The sequence below is a fragment of the Lutra lutra genome, chromosome 8 (genome assembly GCF_902655055.1).
Source record: "Lutra lutra chromosome 8, mLutLut1.2, whole genome shotgun sequence".
NCBI classification, from domain to species: domain Eukaryota; kingdom Metazoa; phylum Chordata; class Mammalia; order Carnivora; family Mustelidae; genus Lutra; species Lutra lutra.
The window spans coordinates 25,569,285-25,591,068 of NC_062285.1; the positions used below are offsets into that span (position 1 = coordinate 25,569,285).

Sequence of the window (21,784 nt, forward strand, 5' to 3'; positions counted from 1 at the left end):
CCCCCGCTCTACAATACACCCCAGTGTGCTTGGCCATTTATGAAAGGTCAGAAATGAACTGAGAAATGGGCTAGAGTCAAAAACATGTGGCCCTATAAATATCAGAGTCAGACGGCATCTTCCATTCTCTCCCGGCTGCCCCTCACCACCTCCTCGGTGCTTTCTCCCTCGCCCACAGTTGGGGTTTCCCACATTTCGCACAGCACCTCAGACTGGGGAGCCGTAAAGAGCCGGCCGTGGCTGGTTTCTTTACCTGGTGACATCACTTTGCATCCGGTCTGGTCCCTCATGCTAGAAAAACCTAGCTTTCTCTTTTAACCCTTGAAGGTTTCTGGCTACCGGGTTCTATCAGCGCGTTCTGTGATGTTCTAGTCCCCTTCCCACCGGCGCCAGTACCACCTGTGGCTCCGTCTGACACCTGCTGTGTTCTCTGAGCTGAGGAGCTCGCGGGCGTGGGTGTCAGTGGAGCCTCCTCGTGCATCGGAGTGTTCACTATGACGTTAGCTGCCAAACTGGAAGACTTTGAAGTGACGCTGGAGCATCTGCTCATGGATGTGTTTGTAAGTAAAGGCTTTCCTTTATTCTGCACAACAGATTCCCCCTCTGCACCCCCGCAGTCTTCATGACTCTGTCCCCATTCCCGACTAGGATTCTATTCCACAACGGTCCAACACTCCCACAGTGGCTTGACGTGTGCTTATGTGCCTTGGGGGGACAAAACCATAAAGTCGCTAAATGCCCGAGTGGCAGGGAATGGTCTGTACAGATGACCTAGCAAAGAAATGGTTTCTGAGAAAAAGCAATGTGTGGGAGGCTGAATGAATGGAACATATTTACCCCAGAGAGGGAAACAGCTTTAGAAGGTATTCCCTGGGAGACACGGATCCCCTGGTGAAGTGAAGTGATCATTCCAGAAAACAAAAGGGAAGGCGGGCTCAACATACTTTATTTTTCCCACGGAGAATGCTGAGGGTGAGGGTAGAGAGAGCTCATCGCTCTGTGTAGAGCCCCAGCCACTGGATCCTGGCCATTTTCCTAGAGATTAGGTCACCAGTGCTTCCTCAGGAATGGATTTTATGGCGTGAGGCGGTTTGAGCGACTGGTTTTAAAAGAAGCGGCAGCTCTCTCTGTCTACTTGTGATCTCTGTCTGTCAAATAAATAAATAAAATCTTTAAAAAAAAAAAAAAAAAGAAGCGGCAGCTGACAAAGGATACTTCTATTCCTGTGATGATTTTAGAAACACAGTCTTTGAAAACCCCTGACATCCATAGCAACCTAAACATTGTTTCTGCCCCAAACTAACCACAGTCGTTCTTACTCTTTTCTTGGGGATTTCTGTTGGTGATAGGTCTGTCTGTTTTGTATTATTGATGGGGGTTTAGGGAGCTTCAGACTGTGTGAAGCATGCAGGGGGTATTTAGCTGAAAGAAAGGTGTTCTCCTTCCAAGAACAACATTGGCTCTCTCCCGGGAAAGGCGGCAGTGGTCCACCTGAGGACCATTCAGTCTGTGTCTCAAATCTGGAAAAGGCTGTGGGGAGTTGGCTCTTTCACTATACATCACTAAGTCCCTTTCAGGAACTTTACAGGGAATGGTGTGTTTTGGCAGCCGTTAGAGTCTGGGTTTTTTTTTTTTTGTTTTTTTTTTTTTTGCTTTATTAATTTATAATCTGTCATCTAATTGAGGCAACATTACACTGGCAGGATTCCCAGAGGGGACTGCCCTTTCCAGGCTGGATACCGGAATCCCACTACCTCACATTCATTCTGACCGGAGGGTCAGGAAGTTATGCCTTCGAGAAGGAATATGTCAAGAAGGGAGAGCAACCTTCTGGATTTCCAGTGATGGGAGGCTCATGTCCAGCATCATGATTTTCTGAAGTATAAGTAGAGATTGAGCAGGAGGATGGGAAGTTTCTTTGGCAGCTGATACCCTCTGCCCAGCAACCACGGTCTGCCATGGTGGTGGCTGGTGGTAGGTGGCTGTAGGGTCTTGTGTGGGGGCAGTCAGTGACATTGTTTATTTCCTCAGGGAAAAATTAATTAAGTAAGAAGCTGTTTCATTTAAATACCACAAAATCATTAATGTAGTCACCTTCTCTCCTTAACTGTCCCCCCCCCACACTATTTTCCAATATACCCACCACTTTTACCTTATTTGGGAACTCCCAGATACCCTCTTCCCTGGGGGAGAGTGCAGTCACATACTCCCTCCTTTTCTGTAAATACAATCCATAATTTCATTGCCCCAGTTTAGGTCCTTACTACCCCTCACTTGGGCTAACCATCTAATTGTTCTCCTGTATCCACTATTTTTCCTCCTGTTCATTTTAGATTATCATCTCCAGATCAACCTCTTTACACTTTATTAATTGCTAAAAAATATTTTTTAGACTAGTTTGAGTTTCACAGCAAAACTGAGCAGAGATACAGAGATTTCCTATATATTCCTATTCCCACACACTCACAACCTCTCCCGCTATGGACATCCCACAGTGGATTGATACATTTATTGTAGTCATTGAGCCTATACTGACACACCATTATCACTCAAAGTCAGTAGTTTACATTAGGGTTATTGGTGTTACACACTCTATGGGTTGACTGTGGGTGACTGACATGTATCCACTATTGTAGAATCATGTAAGATAGTTTCACTGCCCTAAAAATCCACTGTGCTCTACCTATTCATCTCTCCTCCTCCCTAATGTCGGGCAACTACTAATATTTTTACTGTCCGCTTTACTATTTTGTCATTTCCAGAATACCATATAATTAGACTCATAGGTAGCCTTTTCAGATTGGTTTCTTCTATTTAATGATATGCGTGTATATTTCCTCCATGTCTTTTCATGGCTTGATAGCTCATTTCTTAGTGTTTAGCCCATTACGGGCTGTTGTTCGGACGCACCAAAGTTTATTTATTCATTAACCAACTGAAAATATCTTGGTTGCTTCCAAGTTTTTGCAATTACAATAAATAGCTGTAAACATCTGTGTGCAGATTCTTGTGTAGATGTAGGTTTCAATACATTTGAGTAAATACCAAGAAGCTCAACTTCTGGATTGTGTGGTAAATGTTTAGTTTCAGAAGATACCACCAAACTATCTTGCAAAGCAGTTATGCCATATTGCATTCCCACCAGCACTGAACGAGAGCTCCTGTTGGTCCACATCCTTGCCAACCTTTGATGTTGTCAGCGTTTTGGATTTGGGCCATTCTAATAGGTATGTAGTGGTATCTCATTACTATCTTAATTCATAATTCCTTAATGATATATGATGTTCAACATCTTTTCATATGCTTACTTTATCTGTGTATCTTCCTTGGTGAGGTGTCTGTTAAGGTCTTTTGTCCATTTTTAAATCTGGTTGTTTATTTCCTTATTGTTGAGTTTTTGGTGTTCTTTGTATATCTGGGATATCAGCCATTTGTCAGGTAAATCTTTTACAAATATTTTCTCCCAGTCTATGGCTCTTCTCATTCACTTGGCAGTTTTTTGCAGAGCAGTTTTTCATTTCAGTGAAGCTCAGCTTATCAGTTATTTTTTTCATGGCTCTTGCCTTGGTGTTATATCTAAAAAGGTATCACCATATCCAAGGTCATCTGGATTTTCTCCTATGCTATCTTTTAGGAGTTTTATAGTTTTGGGTTTTACACTTAAGTCTAAATTTCATTCTGAGTTAATATTTATAAAGGGCATAAGGTCTAGATTCTTTTTTTTTTTTTTGTATGTGAATATTCAGTTGTTCCAGCACCATTTGTTGAAAAGATTGCCTTTGCTCCATTGTACTTCCTTTGCTCCTTTGCCAAAGATCACTTGACTATATTTATGTAGGTCTATTTCTGGGCTTTCTAATCTGTTTCAGTGATCTATTTGTCTAGTCTTGCACAAATACCATACTGTCTTAAGGTAGCTTTAGAGTAAGTCTTGAAGTTGGGTGGTGTCAGCTCTCCAACTTTTTTCCCATCAATATTAAATCAATTAATCTGGATCTTTTGCCTCTCCATATAAACTTCAGTATCAATTCGTTGATATCCACAAAATAACTTGCTGGGATTTTGATTGAGATTGTGTTAATCTATAGATAAATTTGAGAAAACTGATATTTAGACAATATCATGTCTTCCTATCCAAGGACATGGAATAGTTCTCTAATTATTTAGTTCTTCTTTGGTATCTTTCATCAGAGTTTTCCCATTTTCCTCATATAGATTTTGTACATATTTTGCTCAAACTATACCTAAATGTTTCACTGGGGAGTGCTAACATAAATGGTAACATATTTTTAATTTCCAGTTCTACTTGTTCATTACCAGTATATAAGAAAGCAATTGATTTTTTAGTATTAACCTTGTATTCTGTAACCTTTCTATAATCACTCATTAGTTCCACAAATTTTTTTTTCAATTCTTTCAGATTTTCTACATGGATAATCATGTCATCTGTGAACAGTTTTATATATATTCTTTCCCAATCTGCATTTATTTTATTTCTTTTTCTTGTCTTATTGCACTAGTTAGGACTTCCAATATGATATTGAAAACCAATGGTGAAAAAGACATCATTCCCTTGCTCTTGATCTTAGTGGAAAAACTTTAAGTTTCTCACCATTAAGTGTGGTGTTAGCTGAAGGCTTTTAAGGATATTTTTTCTCAAGTTAGGAAAGCTCCCCTCTCTTCCTACTTTATTAAAAGCTTTTGTCATGAATAGGTGTTGGATTTTGTCAAATAGTTTCTCTGCATCTATTGATATGATTATGTGATTTTTCTTCTTAAGCATTTTATTCATTGCATTTTTGTTACATTATTTAATTTTTTAGTGTTGAAGGAGCCTTGTATACCTGGGATAAATCCCACTTGATCATGGTATATCATTTTTTTGTACATTGTTGTACTCAATTTGCTAATATTTTGTTGAGAATTTTTGCCTCTGTGTTCATGACATGTATCAGTCTGTAGTTTTCTAGTAATGTGTTTTTCTGGTTTTGATATTAGAGCAATGCTGGCCTCATAAAATTAAGTTGACAGTATTTGCTTCTATCTTCTGGAAAATATTGTAGAAGATTGGTATAATTTCTTCCATAGATGTTGGACAAAATTTAGCAGTGTACTTATCTGGGTCTAGTGCTTTCTGTTTTGTAAGGTTATCAATTATTATTTTTTAAAAGATTTTTTTTAAAGATTTTTGTTTATTTGTCAGAGAGAGAGCAGAAGCATGGAGAGCTACAGTCAGAACAGGCAGAGCAGGCAAAGGGAGAAGCAGGTTCTCTGCTGAGTAAGGAGCCTGATGTGGGACTCAATCCCAGGACCCTGGGATCATGACCTGAGCTGAAGGCAGATGCTTAACTGACTGAGCCATGCAGGCATCCCAAGGTTATCAATTATTGATTCTGTTTCTTCTTGTGTGAGTTTTGGCAGATTATCTTTCAAGGAATGGATCCATTTCATCTAGGTTATCAAGTTTGTGGGCAAGAGCTGTTCATAGTGTTTCTTTTGTTATCCTTTTAATGTCCAAAGATGTCTCCTCTTTCACTTTTGATGTTAGTAATTTGTGTCTTCTCTTTTTTTAACTTATCCTGGCTAAGCAGTTACTGCTTTTATTGATCCTTTCAAAGAACCATCTTTTGGTTTTATTGATTTTCTCTATTGATCTCCTGTTTTTAATTTCATTGATTTTTGCTCTAATTTTTATTATTTTTTCTTCTCCTTACTTTAGATTTAATTTGCTCTTCTTTTTTCTACTTTCCTTAAAGGGAAGATATTATATTACTGATTTTTAGATCTTTCTTGTTTTCTCTTCTAATTTATGCATTCAATGCTATCAATTTCCCACTAGGCACTTCTCTCACTGCACTCCACAAACTTTGATAAGTTGTGTTTTCAGTTTCATTTTGTTCAAAAAAACGTTTAATTTCTCTTTATTTTCTTTAAAGACTCTATTTATTTATTTGACAGAGAGAGATCACAATTAGGCAGAGAGGCAGGCAGAGGAGGGGTGGGGAAGCAGGCTCTCTGCTCAGCAGGGAGCCTGATGTGGGGGGCTCTATCCCAGGACCCTGGGATCATGACCTGAGCTGAAGGCAGAGGCTTTAACCCACTGAGCCACCCAGGTGCCCCCTAATTTCTCTTTAGATTTTTTTCTCTGATCCATGTATTATTCTGGAACTATGGTGTTTAATATCCAAGTATTATCTATCTTTTTTGTTATTGATTTCTAGTTTAATTCTGTTGTGGTCTGGGAGAAGACACTGTATGATTTTTTTTTTTATGATTATCATTATCCTTTATTTCTTGAAGCATCTTCAACATTTAACATGCATTTAACATATGTATCACAAAATTTATCATTTGTAATACTGAAGTATTTTGCATAAGTAAATTGTTTCATATATGACTGCTATATCCACCTTAGCTTAGGTGGCAAGCTTCTTTTTTTTTTTTTTTCAGTTTTAGTTTTTTTACTTTTTCAGCATAACAGTATTCATTATTTTTGCACCACACCCAGTGCTCCATGCAATCCGTGCCCTCTACAATACCCACCACCTGGTGCCCCCAACCTCCCACCCCCCCACCCCTTCAAAATTCTCAGATCGTTTTTCAGAGTCCATAGTCTCCCATGGTTCACCTCCCCTTCCAATTTCCCTCAACTCCCTTCTCCTCTCCATCTCCCCTTGTCCTCCATGCTATTTGTTATGCTCCACAAATAAGTGAAACCATATGATAATTGACTCTCTCTGCTTGACGTATTTCACTCAGAATAATCTCTTCCAGTCCCGTCCATGTTGCTACAAAACTTGGGTATTCATCCTTTCTTTTTTCTTTTTCTTTTTTTTTTTTTTTACAGCTTTATAAACATATATTTTTATCCCCAGGGGTACAGGTCTGTGAATCGCCAGGTTTACACACTTCACAGCACTCACCATAGCACATACCCTCCCCAATATCCATAACCCCACCCCCCTCTCCCAACCCCCTCCCCCCATCAACCCTCAGTTTGTTTTGTGAGATTAAGAGTCACTTATGGTTTGTCTCCCTCCCAATCCCATCTTGTTTCATTTACTCTTCTCCTACCCCCTCAACCCCCCATGTTGCATCTCCTCTCCCTCATATCAGGGAGATCATATGATAGTTGTCTTTCTCCGATTGACTTATTTCGCTAAGCATGATACCCTCTAGTTCCATCCATGTCATCGCAAATGGCAAGATTTCATTTCTTTTGATGGCTGCATAGTATTCCATTGTGTATATATACCACATCTTCTTTATCCATTCGTCTGTAGATGGACATCTAGGTTCTTTCCATAGCTTGGCTATTGTAGACATTGCTGCTATAAACATTCGGGTGCACGTGCCCCTTCGGATCACTACGCTTGTATCTTTAGGGTAAATACCCAGCAGTGCAATTGCAGGGTCATAGGGTAGTTCTATTTTCAACATTTTGAGGAACCTCCATGCTGTTTTCCAGAGTGGTTGCACCAGCTTGCATTCCCACCAACAGTGTAGGAGGGTTCCCCTTTCTCCGCATCCTCGCCAGCATCTGTCATTTCCTGACTTGTTAATTTTAGCCATTCTGACTGGTGTGAGGTGATATCTCATGGTGGTTTTGATTTGTATTTCCCTGATGCCGAGTGATATGGAGCACTTTTTCATGTGTCTGTTGGCCATCTGGATGTCTTCTTTGCAGAAATGTCTGTTCATGTCCTCTGCCCATTTCTTGATTGGATTATTTGTTCTTTGGGTGTTGAGTTTGCTAAGTTCTTTATAGATTTTGGACACTAGCCCTTTCTCTGATATGTCATTTGCAAATATCTTCTCCCATTCTGTCAGTTGTCTTTTGGTTTTGTTCACTGTTTCCTTTGCTGTGCAAAAGCTTTTGATCTTGATAAAATCCCAAAAGTTCATTTTTGCCCTTGCTTTCCTTGCCTTTGGTGATGTTCCTAGGAAGATGTTGCTGCGGCTGACGTCGAAGAGGTTGCTGCCTGTGTTCTCCTCGAGGATTTTGATGGATTCCTTTCTCACATTGAGATCCTTCATCCATTTTGAGTCTATTTTCATGTGTGCTGTAAGGAAATGATCCAATTTCATTTTTCTGCATGTGGCTGTCCAATTTTCCCAACACCATTTATTGAAGAGGCTGTCTTTTTTCCATTGGACATTCTTTCCTGCTTTGTCGAAGATGAGTTGACCATAGAGTTGAGGGTCCATTTCTGGGCTCTCTATTCTGTTCCATTGATCTATGTGTCTGTTTTTGTGCCAGTACCATGCTGTCTTGATGATGACAGCTTTGTAATAGAGCTTGAAGTCCGGAATTGTGATGCCACCAACTTTGGCTTTCTTTTTCAATATTCCTTTGGCTATTCGAGGTCTTTTCTGGTTCCATATAAATTTTAGGATTATTTGTTCCATTTCTTTGAAAAAAATGGATGGTACTTTGATAGGAATTGCATTAAATGTGTAGATTGCTTTAGGTAGCATAGACATTTTCACAATATTTAGTGGTTTCCCTAGAGTTTGTAATATACATTCACAACTACTCCAAGTCCACTTTTATTTTTTTAATTTCTTAAAAGATTTTATTTATTTATTTGATAGAGAGAGAGGGATCACAAGTAGGCAGAGAGGCAGGCAGAGAGAGAGGGGAAGCAGGCTCCCCACCGAAGAGAGAGCCCGATGCGGAGCTCAATCCCAGGACCCTGAGATAATGACCTGAGCTGAAGGAAGAGGCTTAACCCACTGAGCCATCCAGGTGCCCCACCAAGTCCACCTTTAAATCTATACAACTTCATAAAAAGTACAAGTACCTTATCTAACAAAATATTCCTAATTCCTCTCCCCTCTGTCTCTTGTATCATTTCTGTCCTTTATTTAACTTATATTTAATATATACTTACATATACATGTATGTATATACATAAATATGAGCATACATAATCAAATGCGCTGTTACTATTACTAGGTTGAACATACTTAAATGTTACATCTTAACTGGCTGACTCAGTTGATTAAGCATCTGCCTTTGGCACAGGTCATGGTTCTGGGGTCCTGGGATCAAGCCCCACCTTAGGCTCCCTGCTCAGTGGTAAGCCTCCACTCCCAGGTCCTGATTTCTCTTGCTATCTGTCTCTCTCTCTCAAATAAATAAATAAAATATTTTTTAAAAAAAGAACCAGTAAAATTTTATTTTATTGCTGTTTATTCATTCTCTGATCCTCTTCTTTCTTTACATAGATCCAGATTTCTAATCTATATAATTTTCTTCCTCTCTCAAGAACTTGCTTTAACATTTCTCATGTGGCAGGTCTCCTGGCAACAAATTTCCTCAATTTTTGTTTGTCTGAGAAAATCTTTATTTTTCCTTCAACTTTGAAGAATAATTTCGCAGGGTACAGAATTCTAGGTTGGTGGACTTTTTTTCTCTCAATACTTTAAATATTTCACTCCACCTTCTACTAGCTTGCACGGTTTCTGAGGGAAAGTTGAATATAATTCTTACTTTTGCTTTATGGTAGGTAAGATTTTTTTTTCCTCTGGTTTCTTTCAAAACTTTTTCTTTATATTCCATTAAGTTTGACTACGATATACTTAGGAGTACTTTGGAGGTTTTACTGTTAGGAGTTTTCGTGGATTGTTTTGTTTGGAAAGAGGTATTTATCTGGTTTGGTGTTCTCTGAGCTCTCTGGTTCTGTGGTTTTGTGCTTGACATTAAATTTGGGGAAATTCCCAGTCATTATTTCTTCAAATATTGCTCCTGTTCCTTTCTTACTTCTCCTTCTATTCCCATTATGCATATGTTTCCCATTATGCATACGTTATACATCTTATAGTTGTCTTGCAGTTCTTGGGTATTCTATTCTGTTTTTCTCAGTCTTTTTTTTTTCCTTTTCCTTTTCCATTTTTAGAGTTTCTATTAGCATGTCATCAAGCTCAGAGATTCTTTCTTCATCTGTGTCCAGTCTACTAATAAATCTATCAAGTTACTCTCCTCTTACAGTTCTTGATCTCTAGAATTTCTTTTTGATCCTTAGAATTTCCATCTCTCTGTTTACATTAGCCATCTATCTCTTCTTTCATATTGACAACTTTTTCCATTAAAGCCCTTAGGATATAAATCTTAGTTATTTTTTTAGTTCCTAGTCTAATAAATCCAACATTCCTGCTATATCTCATTCTTTCTGATGCTTGTTCAGTCTCTTCAGACTGTGTTTCTTGCCTCTTAGTATGTCTTGTAATTTAAAGTGGACATGATGTACTGTATGAAAGGAACTATGGGAAATAGGCCTTTAGCAATGTGGTGGTAAGATATGGGAGGAGGAGAGGCACTGTATAGTCCTATGCTAGTTCTCAGTCTTTTAGTGAGCCTATGGCCTTGGGAAGTGAACTACACCACAGTTTCTCAGGGTGCTTTTCTCCCTTAGGTGAGACTGGATGGATGGAGGGGCTAGAATTGGGGATTTCCCTTCCCCCACAAGGAAAGCTAGAGCCAGCTAGAGTCGAGTATTTCACTTCCCCAGGGAGGCTCCTGAGAAGGGTTTCCCTTCCCCATTGTTTATGCTTTCATAAAGTAGTTTGTCCTGAGGGCAAGCCTTGTTAAAGACGGGTGCTCTGATGTGTTTCCATGTATACATCCCTAAAGAATATGGAAAATGAACTTTAAAGTTACATGAGCAGCCCAGCATCAAGTCTCAATCCCAGCTCAGCACCATGTCCTACTCGCATGACTGTTGGCAAGCATTTAATCTTTCTGAGCTTTGATTTTCTTATCAGTGAAGTGTAGCTAATGCTACCCAGCTTACAGGATCATAGAGAAGATCTAAAAGAGGTAATTTCGAACAAGTGCCCAGGGCCATGCCTGATGCAAAGGAGGTAGTCATGAGTTAGTCCTTGTCTTCCCTTTGCCTTCCCCTAGAAAATGCATCTGTTTCAAACCCTTAATTGCAATAAGTCATTTTCTGTTTCTCTACCCCTTTACCCCTAAGCTCTCTCTCCCTACTCACCCTCAACCTTCTCCACGGAATTAGCAGAGGTTTTATTTCTTTATTTTATTTATTTATTTATATTCTGTGCATTTACTCATCAATTTGAAGCATTGATGAATTTGAAGCATTTACTTCAATCCAAGGCCATCCTCCCTGCCTGCTCCCAAAATGCAAGAGCTACCTTGTTCTGAGCTCTACAGCCAACAGGTGCATGGAGCCCAGGTACAGGCCTGTACTGGGTTGCTTTTGCTCTCCAGCTGGGTTTCTCGGGTGGAGCCTCTGAGCAAGGTGACTTTGGACTTGCCTTGCCAGAGCCATCTCCTGGGAGAGAGCCGGAGAAAGTACCAAACTTCCCACAGGGTTTGGGGACTTGACATCTATAGGTCAGTGACTCTCCTCCGGTCAGCCTTGCTAGGGAATATAGGCTTTCTGTTGTGAGTCTGGTTGTCTAGAAAAAATATTTGCCTCACAGTCCCATCAGCCTTGGGTTTCCTATGTTGCTCATAACATGCTCATTAGGATGTCATCCCACTATCTCAAGAACAGCTGTTTCCAGATTGTCACTTCCTTTCCAGGATTACCAGGGGCCACCAGGGGATTTTGTGGGAATTCAAGGCTTCTGCAAAATGAGATAAGAGGGACATATCAGACCTGGTGTTTCATAATTAGTTGTCACCACTCTGGGGCTCCTGTAGCTGCTGCAGTGCTGCTGGGCTCATGAGAGAAAATAACACACGTGTGTATACACAAGTGTATTCATGTAAACAGACACACAGTGTCACACCAAAAGTAACACACACAGAAGGTCCAGTCAAAGTACACGGATGACTCTTCAGGACTATCTCCAGAATTGTCGCCAGTGCCCTTGCTGATGTATTTGTCCAGCTTCCTTCTGTCCATGTGTCCTCATCTGGTTTCATAGGATTTAAGGTTCTTCCTTTTCAGGTATAGCTCGGAGGCTTCTTATTTAGCAGCCATTTCAATAGCAGATCCATAGCCTAAGAGCCCTGATGCATACACTGAAGGAAAGGAAAATGTAGGAAATCAAGCAGGGCTCCTGAAACATTTCTTGTCAGATTCAATAACCCAGTACCTGAACTCCAATCTGTCCATTTAGAACGAGGCCAGACAGTTCCAGCTCTCCGTCCTGCAGCCCGGCTTCTGTTGTCAGCACTCTGGACACACTTTCTCAAGGCCATCGGTGACCCTTGAATGCCATACACTGCTCCCAGCCCTCATCTGCTCCCACTCTCTGGAACATTGCTCCTCTGTTTACAGTTCAGCTCATTTTTAGCAAAATAATACATGTTCATGGCAGTGTTTGTAACATTCGAAAGTTGAAGAGTACTACAAGGCCTATAAAGAAAAATACTAGGCTTCCAACCCTTTCTCCCAATCTCTGAGTCCTCTCCCCAAGGACATCCCTTGAAAGATGAGGCTTTGACTCACTTAAAGCACTGCTCCACATCCCTACAAATACCCATGTATCTCTTTCCCTCGATTTTTACCGATATATCTATATCACAGTTTAAATAAAAATTCAATCTTATTATGTCTACCAATACATTGTTTACAGTGGGGAAACAGTGTATGTTATGATTACATACCCTGGATTTTACAACTTTATGTTTTTCCAGGTGGTACTAATTGCCTTTTTACTGTGGGCTTGATATTCTGTGTACTTATCAGTCATTTTTCTCTTAGAACTTTAATAGAGCTTTGTATCTCCTCTCCATTTGGCACACTCATTAGATACTTGATCCATACATTTTTTTTCTTTTTTTGAGACCCCTCCTTCCTGGGCCCCTCCATGCTCCTGTACCACTTAGGCTAGTTCCTCTCTGAGTCCCTTGCATGACTAGGTCCTTGGGGCTTCTCTCTTCATTATTCTGAGAACTCCATTTTCAGCTCTCCTAGGAATCATTCTCTTTTCCTTAGAATTCATATCCCCCCTTTGTAGGTTTAACTTTTTTTTTTTTTTTTTTTTTTTTTTTTTTTTTTTTTTTACTGGAGACTCTTCTAATAAACTTCTGAGAAGAGGTATGTGAGAAGTCAGTGTTTGTATTCTTGAATGTCTGCCCTCACACTTAACTAATAACTTGGCTAGTGGTTCTTTGTCTGTGGTTGAAATCCAAAACTGCATTTCCAGGCTTGACTCCCTTCTTAAGTTCCAGGTCACAATGTTTGGGCACCAGGAGTTCAGTATGTCCAGAGCTACTCATTATCATCTCCCCAAACCTGCCCCTTCTCCTGGGTCCTTAGCTAATAGGACCATCCTTCCCCTACTCCCCATGATAGAGGATTACTGTATACCTCCCTCTACTGTTTATTGTTCCCCAACATCTTATATTCAGCCTGGTCACCATTGTCCCAGTTCTGGGCTTAATTGCCTCTCATTTGGACAATTGCAATAACCTTGCTATGTCTTTCCTGGCTTTGGATATACCTGGGTATTCCATTCTACCACTCAGTCTTTACCACTCAAGATCAAAAAATTCAAGTTAGATGGGTATCACTTCCTTGAAAAAGGTAACTTGTAATGACTCCCTGTTGCTCACAGAATAAGGTCTAAAATATATTTTTTCTACAGAATGCATGTCAGAACCTGGCTCTGATGGCATTTCTTACGCCTTTGTTCCCACACATGTGATACTACAGTCTCACTTAATTTTCTCAACAAGTCTATTATCCACATTCATGCTGTCAAGGTTTAAAAGTCAAATGGAGTGGAGTATCCCATGTAGACAGTAGCAGTGAGCATCACCCTTGCATCCTCATTTACATTTCAGCAGGTGTCTGTTGTGTGTATTTTACCCATTCTGGCCTTGATCTTCTACTTTGTAACCCTTTCTCATTTTGACTTACAGGGTGTTGGTAGTCCTCTAGGGCACACTCAACATAGACCCATTCCCATAAAGTGAGATTTCTCACTACCTATCTTTTTGAAAGATCAAGTGCTTTCCTTCCTTGCCTTGGGGAAATACAGACCATGAGACTTATCCCAGAGACCCCTGGGCAAATGGGCATTTGCCTTTGGGAATGACATGATCCTGGGCACAGGACAGGAAGCAATCTGATGGCCCCAAAGAAGGCCATTCTCTTTGCAGCACCAGAGGGATTACTTGAACCAAGACCACCATTCTCCTATTGAAGAATATTACATTAAACTTCTCTTCCTGGAAAAAGTAAGCCTAGAAATTAGAAGCAGATGAAAAAGTTGATCATTTGCTACCCAGTGCTTATCTAAGACACCTGAAATTTGAGAGCCAAGCATAATAAAATCAAAAGTCAACATCCATTGACTCTGTTTGGAAGTGTACTATATATATTCAGCTAATCCTGGGTCGTCAATACCATAGATAAGAACATTATTTATTTTGCCATTCTGGGTGCAATTACACAGTTTACCCTGTGCAAACTGCACTTCATAAAAATGGAAAATCAATGCTAGTTATCAAAATCCATCCACATGGATGGATAGCCCATGAAAAAGAGCTTTGCAAAATGGTCTCGAAAGCCAATCTACACAGTCAGCCCCACATGGGTCAGCTTATTACCTGATTAATCACACAGGCATCCTGGCAATCTTATCGATTCCTCAAGACCTGGACATGACATCACTTCTAATAGCACAGGCAATAAGCCATTACCACCATGCAGAATAGCCATTATCCCAGGCTGCAGCCATTGATTGCCTGACTTAGCCTCATGCTGAGAAGGGCAAGTGGAACACTGATGGGGGCAAATCATATCCAGGGCAGATGTGAAGGACTTTCATATGGAGGAATAATCTGTCTGCCCCTTGCAAGCAAGATCTCTACCTGCTCCCTCCTTTTCCAGATGAATAGTTGAATAATCCTGCCAGCATGCCGATGAGCTGGAATTTGATGTCCGTGAAGCAAGGGATGCTAAGACAATATGGACTAATCCTCCACAGAGGCCATTAATATTTTCCACTTGACATTCTTTACAGCGTGATCATTGCCAGAAAGATTGAATGCAATTCTAGGATGCCTGTTTAGCACGTGAGGTTTCCATGCAGCAAATGCTGTATTTTCTTCCCTACCCCGGAAGAATGTAGTCTGGTTTCCTTTGTGATGGTCTGTGTATTGTTGAGTTGATAGGAATGGGGGTCTTATTCTGGAGTAATTAATTCTCTGCTTCTAGTTACTCCAGTGAAACTACTGAATAAGGTGTTCTCAAAGGTCCAAGAAGAAGCCTCTTTACCACCAATATATGTGGCTAAGTTGGACGACCTTTAAAGAATGCAGACAGATGAAACATGAATGTCATGGGGGAATATGTATGAAGAGGTGGAGAGGTGGATGGTGAGATCCACGAAGGCTGTTATGTCGAGGCAACAGGAAAACAGTGTGCAGAAGTAAGAGTAGAAAGTGTGTGTGTGTGTGTGTGTGTGTGTGTGTACCGTTTACAAAGAACTTTGACAAATTTCATTTCATCCTATTGGGTAGCTGTTCAGTAACCTTTCAGGTGTGAATCAGGTGAAAGTTTCTTTTATTTCTCTCTTCTCTACGGATACCTCATCACAGGGGGAACTAAGTTTGAGGAACAAAAGCAAACTCCTCCAAAAAGCAGAAGCTCCCTTGTATCCTCAATTCTTAGCTCAACGCCTGATACACAGTAGTTATCTAGCAGAGTCCACCAGTTATTGGACCCCAAAGCCTCTTGCAGAGTGACCCTGGGCAGGTTACTCCATTTCTCTCAGCCTCAGTGTCTCTATCTTCTTCTAGGGAAAAGGAAAGTGCTTACTTGATAAGGTGTTATAAGACTTAAAGAATTAATATATCTAAAAGCCTTTAGAATAGTGTCTGCAAAAGACTGTGCCATATAAGGGGGTTGCCATTATTCTGTTAGATACTCAATAAAGTAGCTGTTGAGTGAACCATGCAGCATAAGCAATAAAAGGATATTTTAAAATTGGTTTAGACAAGGGCAAGGCCAGTAACATAGAGCTTGGTATGGAATACAAGAAGAGCACAGACAACGTAATCTCAGAAGGAAGTAGTAGGCTCATCTCAGTCCACCAGACCGCTACCAGCAACAATAATTAGGAGTCAACCTGAACAATTCACTTCAGACTTCTTTTATTTTCTTTGTCTGGCTGGTCATGGAGGAGAACTATTAAATAAAGCCCAGAATGTAGCCCAAGTGGACAAGGGAAACTTGAAAGAGGACAGAAGGAAAGGAAGGAAGGAAGGAGGGAAGCAGAAGGGAGAAGAGGAAGGAAGGGCAGGAAGGAAGAGTGAATGGAAAGGCAAGGAAGGGAAGGAAAATTTTATCTGCCTACCCACCCTAGGTGTAGTTATAACTACAGTTTCTTCCAAATGCCATAAGAGGAGAAAAATCTGTCCAAAGATGGACAATAACCAACAATGCACTCCGTCAATGCAGACCTAAGTTAAAACAAAGAGAAGCCTCAACTATCCTGTCCCAGGGGGGAACTGTGAATAATCTCGCAGGCCTTGGACATCTGAGGTTTGGTGATAACTGTGTTGCTTGATATCTTCCTCCTGCTCTTGGGGATATTGGGTTTCGTGTTTGGCCTAAATTCCAGCCACTTTTCAAATACAAAATTATGGATGCAGGCAGCATTTCTGTTTGCATAACCTCAGTCAGAGCTTACTCTAATAAAACATGACATGAATGACCTAGGTTAGCTGAGTTAGGAGCTAATGGGAAGGGTGATGGAGCCTTTAAAGAAAGACAGAGTTTCCCTTCCCATCTCCCCTCACTCCTACTCCAGGAATGTTCCAAATTGCTGAGGAGTTCTTTGTGTGTGTCTTTGTTTCAATCTCAGCCCATTTATCCTCCCACCTGTTTTATAGGATAACAGTTAAACACCACAAACTTCATTCAAGGCCTGTCTTCCCTTCCTCAGCTCAGGGCTGCAGTGGGAAAGGCTGGTGTGTGGCTCTTGGCTTCCTCCTCATGTCACTCCTCATGGGCTCTGCTCACCGAGCTGCCTCTAACATATCTGGGATCTCTCTGTGGGGCTGAAAGACATCCAAACCCAGCTCTTGTCCTTGTGAAGTGGAGTACCTTATGGGTTCTTTGAAGACCCTGCCCTTTTCTTACCGCTGTTTCCCGGCACAAGTGATATCTTTTCTTCCACTTAGTCATTTAAGATCAATTCTTGCCCCACAGACTCAGCCTCTTTCTCCTGAGGTTCCCTAGCCCTTCATACAATGCACTGAGCACCTTACCAGATCAAGACTAGCTCTCTCCACAAGACAATGGGATTGGAGATACTTCCCCTACACCATTCTTCTCTTCCCTTGGCTGTCACCCATGCTCAGCCAGTCCCCATCCCTTGAAAAGCTCGCTGTCTGCCTCCCAACAGGCTCCTCAGAGCCCCTCGCTGGGCCTGAAGTGAGGGGGCAGCAGGTCCCACCCTCCCTGTTCTTCTGACTCCTTTGCTGACAGACCACAGATCCAACTCAACACAGGACCTCAAATCTGGTCTCAGACTTTCCTTTATACACTTCAAGAAGATGTGGAGAAGGAGGGAATGGTTGGTATCTGTGGTCTTCAGACCTCTTATGAAACTGAGAGAGAGTCCCCTTTCAACAGGCTGCTCAATTTACAACAAAGAATGGCTTGAGATGGACGTTAGAAGAGCCATTCACACCATCAGCTTTGTATCTATGTCCTTAACGTAAGCGATATTTCACCTTTTACCAGAGAGAGAATGAAAGGCAAGGGTAACATTTCTTGAAATGCTTCTGTCCTTATTTTCCAGAAGGGAGCTTCAACTCCCCTTCCCAGCACTGCTCGGGTCATTGCCCTTTTCCCCCTCATCCCAGCTCACATGGGCCCCAGGCTGCCTTCGGGCCAGGAGCTTCATTCACTATGGCACCCCACTGTACCCACTGTGTGACCTGTTACGACCTTCCTCCCACCCCCCAAACCTGGCCCAGACCTCTCTGCCTTGTTACCCCTTCTCTCCGCATTCTGGCCAAAGAACAAAATAAAGCCGACTGGACGAGTTTACCTAGTACCAGTGATCACAAGTCTGAGGTAAGATACACATGCATGGGGAGCTTCAGGGGGCCAGAGAGATGAGCCTCCGGATGGTCATTTCAGGCACTGGGCCACAGTTGGGATGAACACTGGAGGCTGGTAGGCCAAGGCATAGTCTGGACAAGAGGCTTCAGTGACCAGTTTCCCTGTTTCTGTTCTCAGTTCTCAGTTCTCAGTGTCCTATCAGGAACACCCCCACTGCTGCCACACACACCCCCCTCCCATGGCTTCACAGCAGTGCAGTACACTCAGTCGCTCACCTGATCTGCATCAGCTGCTGCACCCCTGCTCACACACTCAGCGGTGGGTTCTCCCCTCTCCTGTGGCAGCCCCCCACTAGCTCTGGTGTTGTCACATGCTTTCTCTCTGAGAGGCCATTATCCCCCAAACCCCCACTTCCACCTCATGCTATTCATGACCAAGAACACCCATTGAATTTGATACATCTTGCTTTGGTGTGTCAAGACCATTGATTTTCCTGAAATATGGTTCAATTGATCCCTATGCATTTTCATTCCAGAGTTTGAATGTAAACACTTCCACTGAGATGGGAAGGAAATGTTCAAAATAAGCAAATAAAAAATCTCTGCCAGCCTTGGGTGTTCTACTCAAGGGCATCAGACGCAGCTGTGTCAGGGGCTCTAGGGCTGAGGTGGGTCTTCTTCACCCCGTCTCCTGGGGTTCACTCACATTGCATCCCCTCAGCAAGCCCCCCACCTGTCCCATGGGCCATTACACGGCGTCATGGGTGCGCGGGGGATCTCCATGCCCAGCATCCTGGCAAAAACATGCTTTCTCTAAGTAATACTCTGTTTCAAATGTTTTCCCCTTGCTTGTATGTTGTCTTTTAGTTACTCTATAGTCACCCTCTCCCAGTCCTTTGTTCCCATGTCTCTGGTCTCAGTGCTGATCCCGGGCATTTACCCTCAGATCTCTTCCTCTTCTCTCCCTCCCCGCCCTCATGGCTGTCTCCAGGGCTCCTGGTCAACTGGCTGGCATCAGTGCTATGCTTGGAGGATGCAGGTGGGAGGCTGGAGGGCAGTAGAAGGGAGGAGCAGGGCCTTCTTCCCCCCTCCCCAGCTCTCCACTCCGCCTTGGCCTATGGCTTCAGCAGTGATCAAGTCTCACCCAGAGGGACCACAGTGTTCCAGCCTCTACAAGGGGACCCTGGCCCTAGGCTCCTCCCTTTACCCCTCAGGTCAGGGGTTGTCCTGCCTCCCCACTGAGCTGCCTCCCTAGCTCCTTGGGCTTCTTTGCTCTTGCTATCACCCATGCTTTTTACCAAGGGACAGCAGAGCAACAGTTCCAGAGACTCTAGATCTGCTCCTTCTAATGCCATTTCCTGGCCTAAATTCTCTCTTTCTCAAAGGCAGTGATTTTTCCCTTTCTTTGTTAGGTCCCACAGACATCTGTCTTTTCTGGATTTCAAACCTGCTGTAATCTGATCAAGTCCTCTGTGTCATGTGAGGTTATAATGGACCAGGTCAGGCTCTGAAATAAAACATCTTGACTTTGGTTTCATCTTAGATCTGACAGTTCTAGCTGGGTTACTTTGTTAAAATTATTAACCTCTCTGAGCCCCAGTTTCATCAGTTGTAAAATACTGACCACGGAGCTCATTTCTGCTGTGGAGATAGCCTTGGGTCACCTTCTAGCACACTGATGGGCAATTACTATGTACTCAGTAAACATCAGTTCCCCTCACCTCTCCTAAGGTGGTCATATCTGCAAAGGTGTGAGTGCATATCCATTCCTGGGAAGCATATTTGTATTATAACAGTAGCCTTCTGAAATTAAATGCTTTAGTCTCAATAACTAATTTTACATGTGTAAATCTTAAACATCCACAGTAAAACTATCAAATACAATAGTTTTGGATAAGCTGACCTTTGAGAGCCTTTAGAACTGTCTGAGGAGGTGGCTGGCTACTCTGTGGGGATGGCAGAAAGCTCCAGAGCCAACCTCCTCCTCCCCATTAGCTGGGAGAAGGCGCGGATGCTGATGTGAGAAATGATCCTGTTCCTCACCCCCGGGGGGTAGAGTATATGGGGCTCAAATGTGTGTGAGTCTGGCTCAGGGTTATTTTTGTTTCAAATAACATTCTCTTCTATATGTATTTTAACCTTAATCAAATGCATATGTTTTTGTTTTATTTGCACTTAGTTCATCAAAGTGTCCCTTATGATCTGAACTATGCCATGAGGCCTTAAGCTCTTCAGTGAAACATTCATTAATACCCCTGGGAAACAGGAAGTTGCATTTAGTTAAATATAAATAAATTCAGTTCCCAGAGGCTTTGCCCTGGCCCAGGTCAGGAGAGAGAGAGACAGTGACTTCTCAGCTTATGTGGTCCAGCACCCGCTCTCAAACCCCCCTGGAAGGAAGCAAACCCAGGACTCGAGACAGATAAGTGTTTTGAAAATGTGCCTGTCCTTTGTTCGAAACTGTTAGTAGTCGAGTGGGGTTTTAAGGAAATTCGATGCATTTGGCCAAATCATTCATATCAATCCAATCCAGCTCTATTGCCACCCCAAAATAGTTTGAAACCAGGCAGTTAAGGAAGGAAGTGAGAAAAGAGGAAAAAAGACATATAAACCTCAACCACCTAGCCAGAGACGCTCCACAAGTCGGGCTGAGGAACTTCCCGTCTCTCCTTGCTGCTGGCCTTCTCTCTCACCCTCTCACTGGCTCCCCAATGCACATATGGAACCAATTACGAACAAAGCCCGATTGTTGTATATTTGGAATTTCCCACATCAACTTGATGCTTTCTTTAACTGCCTCTTAATGTGTGTCTGCACTGGGTGACCAGACCCACGTTTCCATCCTTCCCACCCCGCCCCCACCAGCACCCCCCTTCTGAGAGTCTTTCCTGGTTCATTTTCCAGCAGTGTAAACCTTCACTTCTTCCCCCTTGCACCCCACCCCACTTCCTATTAGAATCTTTGAATAAACAGAACTTTCTTTTCCATGGTTTGCAATAAACTGGTCTGCAGAGAGTAAATATAAAGCCGAATCCCAAAGCATACAAGTGATATCAGGCTAATATTGAAAAGCATGGATTACTACAAGGGAAATGGCATCCCTTTCATAAAACCCAGAGTGGAGAGAAGCAGTGGATGTAGAAATACATTACAAACAAGAAAACAAAAACTAAAACAAAAACCTCCGATTCTGGAAGCCCCTTACTTGCTTTTCTTTATTGTAATTTTCTCTGTTATAGAGATAAGCAGATTTGGGAGGAGGAGAACAGAAAGAGGGGACCATAGATGATGAATATATCAATTATAAAATATTACAGAAAAGTCAAAATTTTGGACGATGTGTACCATCTTTCAGTGGATTGTCTGATCAGGAATTACACGCTATTATTATTAGAAAAGAATAGGGAAACGTGATGAATGAATCTGAACTTCGTCCTTTTCAGAGCCTTGTGAAATCAAACAGAACTTCTTCACGTTTATTGGCACACATAAAAATAAATGTTCTATAACACAAACATTTAAATGAAGAGATGCCAAATTTAAGTCTGTCTCGTATATTCGATTCATCTGGACCACGTGATATCAGCATTTTTTTTTTCCTTCTCTCACACTTTATCTTTGTGGACTACATTCACATATATAATTAATTGCACTCCTACATTTATTTTCTGTGCAGTGGAAAGCAGGAGAGAAAAACCAGACAGGCGCATCTGATGCTCAGGGTCATACGTGTAATTTATGACTGCGAACAGGGATTCCTCCAAGTCCCCAGTGCGTTAT

General features: G+C 41.9%; 1 protein-coding gene across 3 annotated transcripts in view; it reads left to right on the plus strand.

The window, feature by feature from the left end:
- FRMD4A (FERM domain containing 4A) overlaps positions 1 to 21,784 on the plus strand; it is a 622,361-nt gene that overhangs the window by 288,397 nt on the left and 312,180 nt on the right. The window contains exon 1 of one of the 3 annotated variants that reach the window (XM_047739603.1): positions 480 to 560. The exons of the other annotated variants lie outside the window; for them this stretch is intronic. Coding sequence (XP_047595559.1) covers positions 495 to 560 — 66 coding nt within the window. The 5' untranslated portion in view covers positions 480 to 494. Of the gene's footprint in view, positions 1 to 479; positions 561 to 21,784 lie in introns of those variants that run through there. 3 annotated transcript variants of the gene reach the window in all.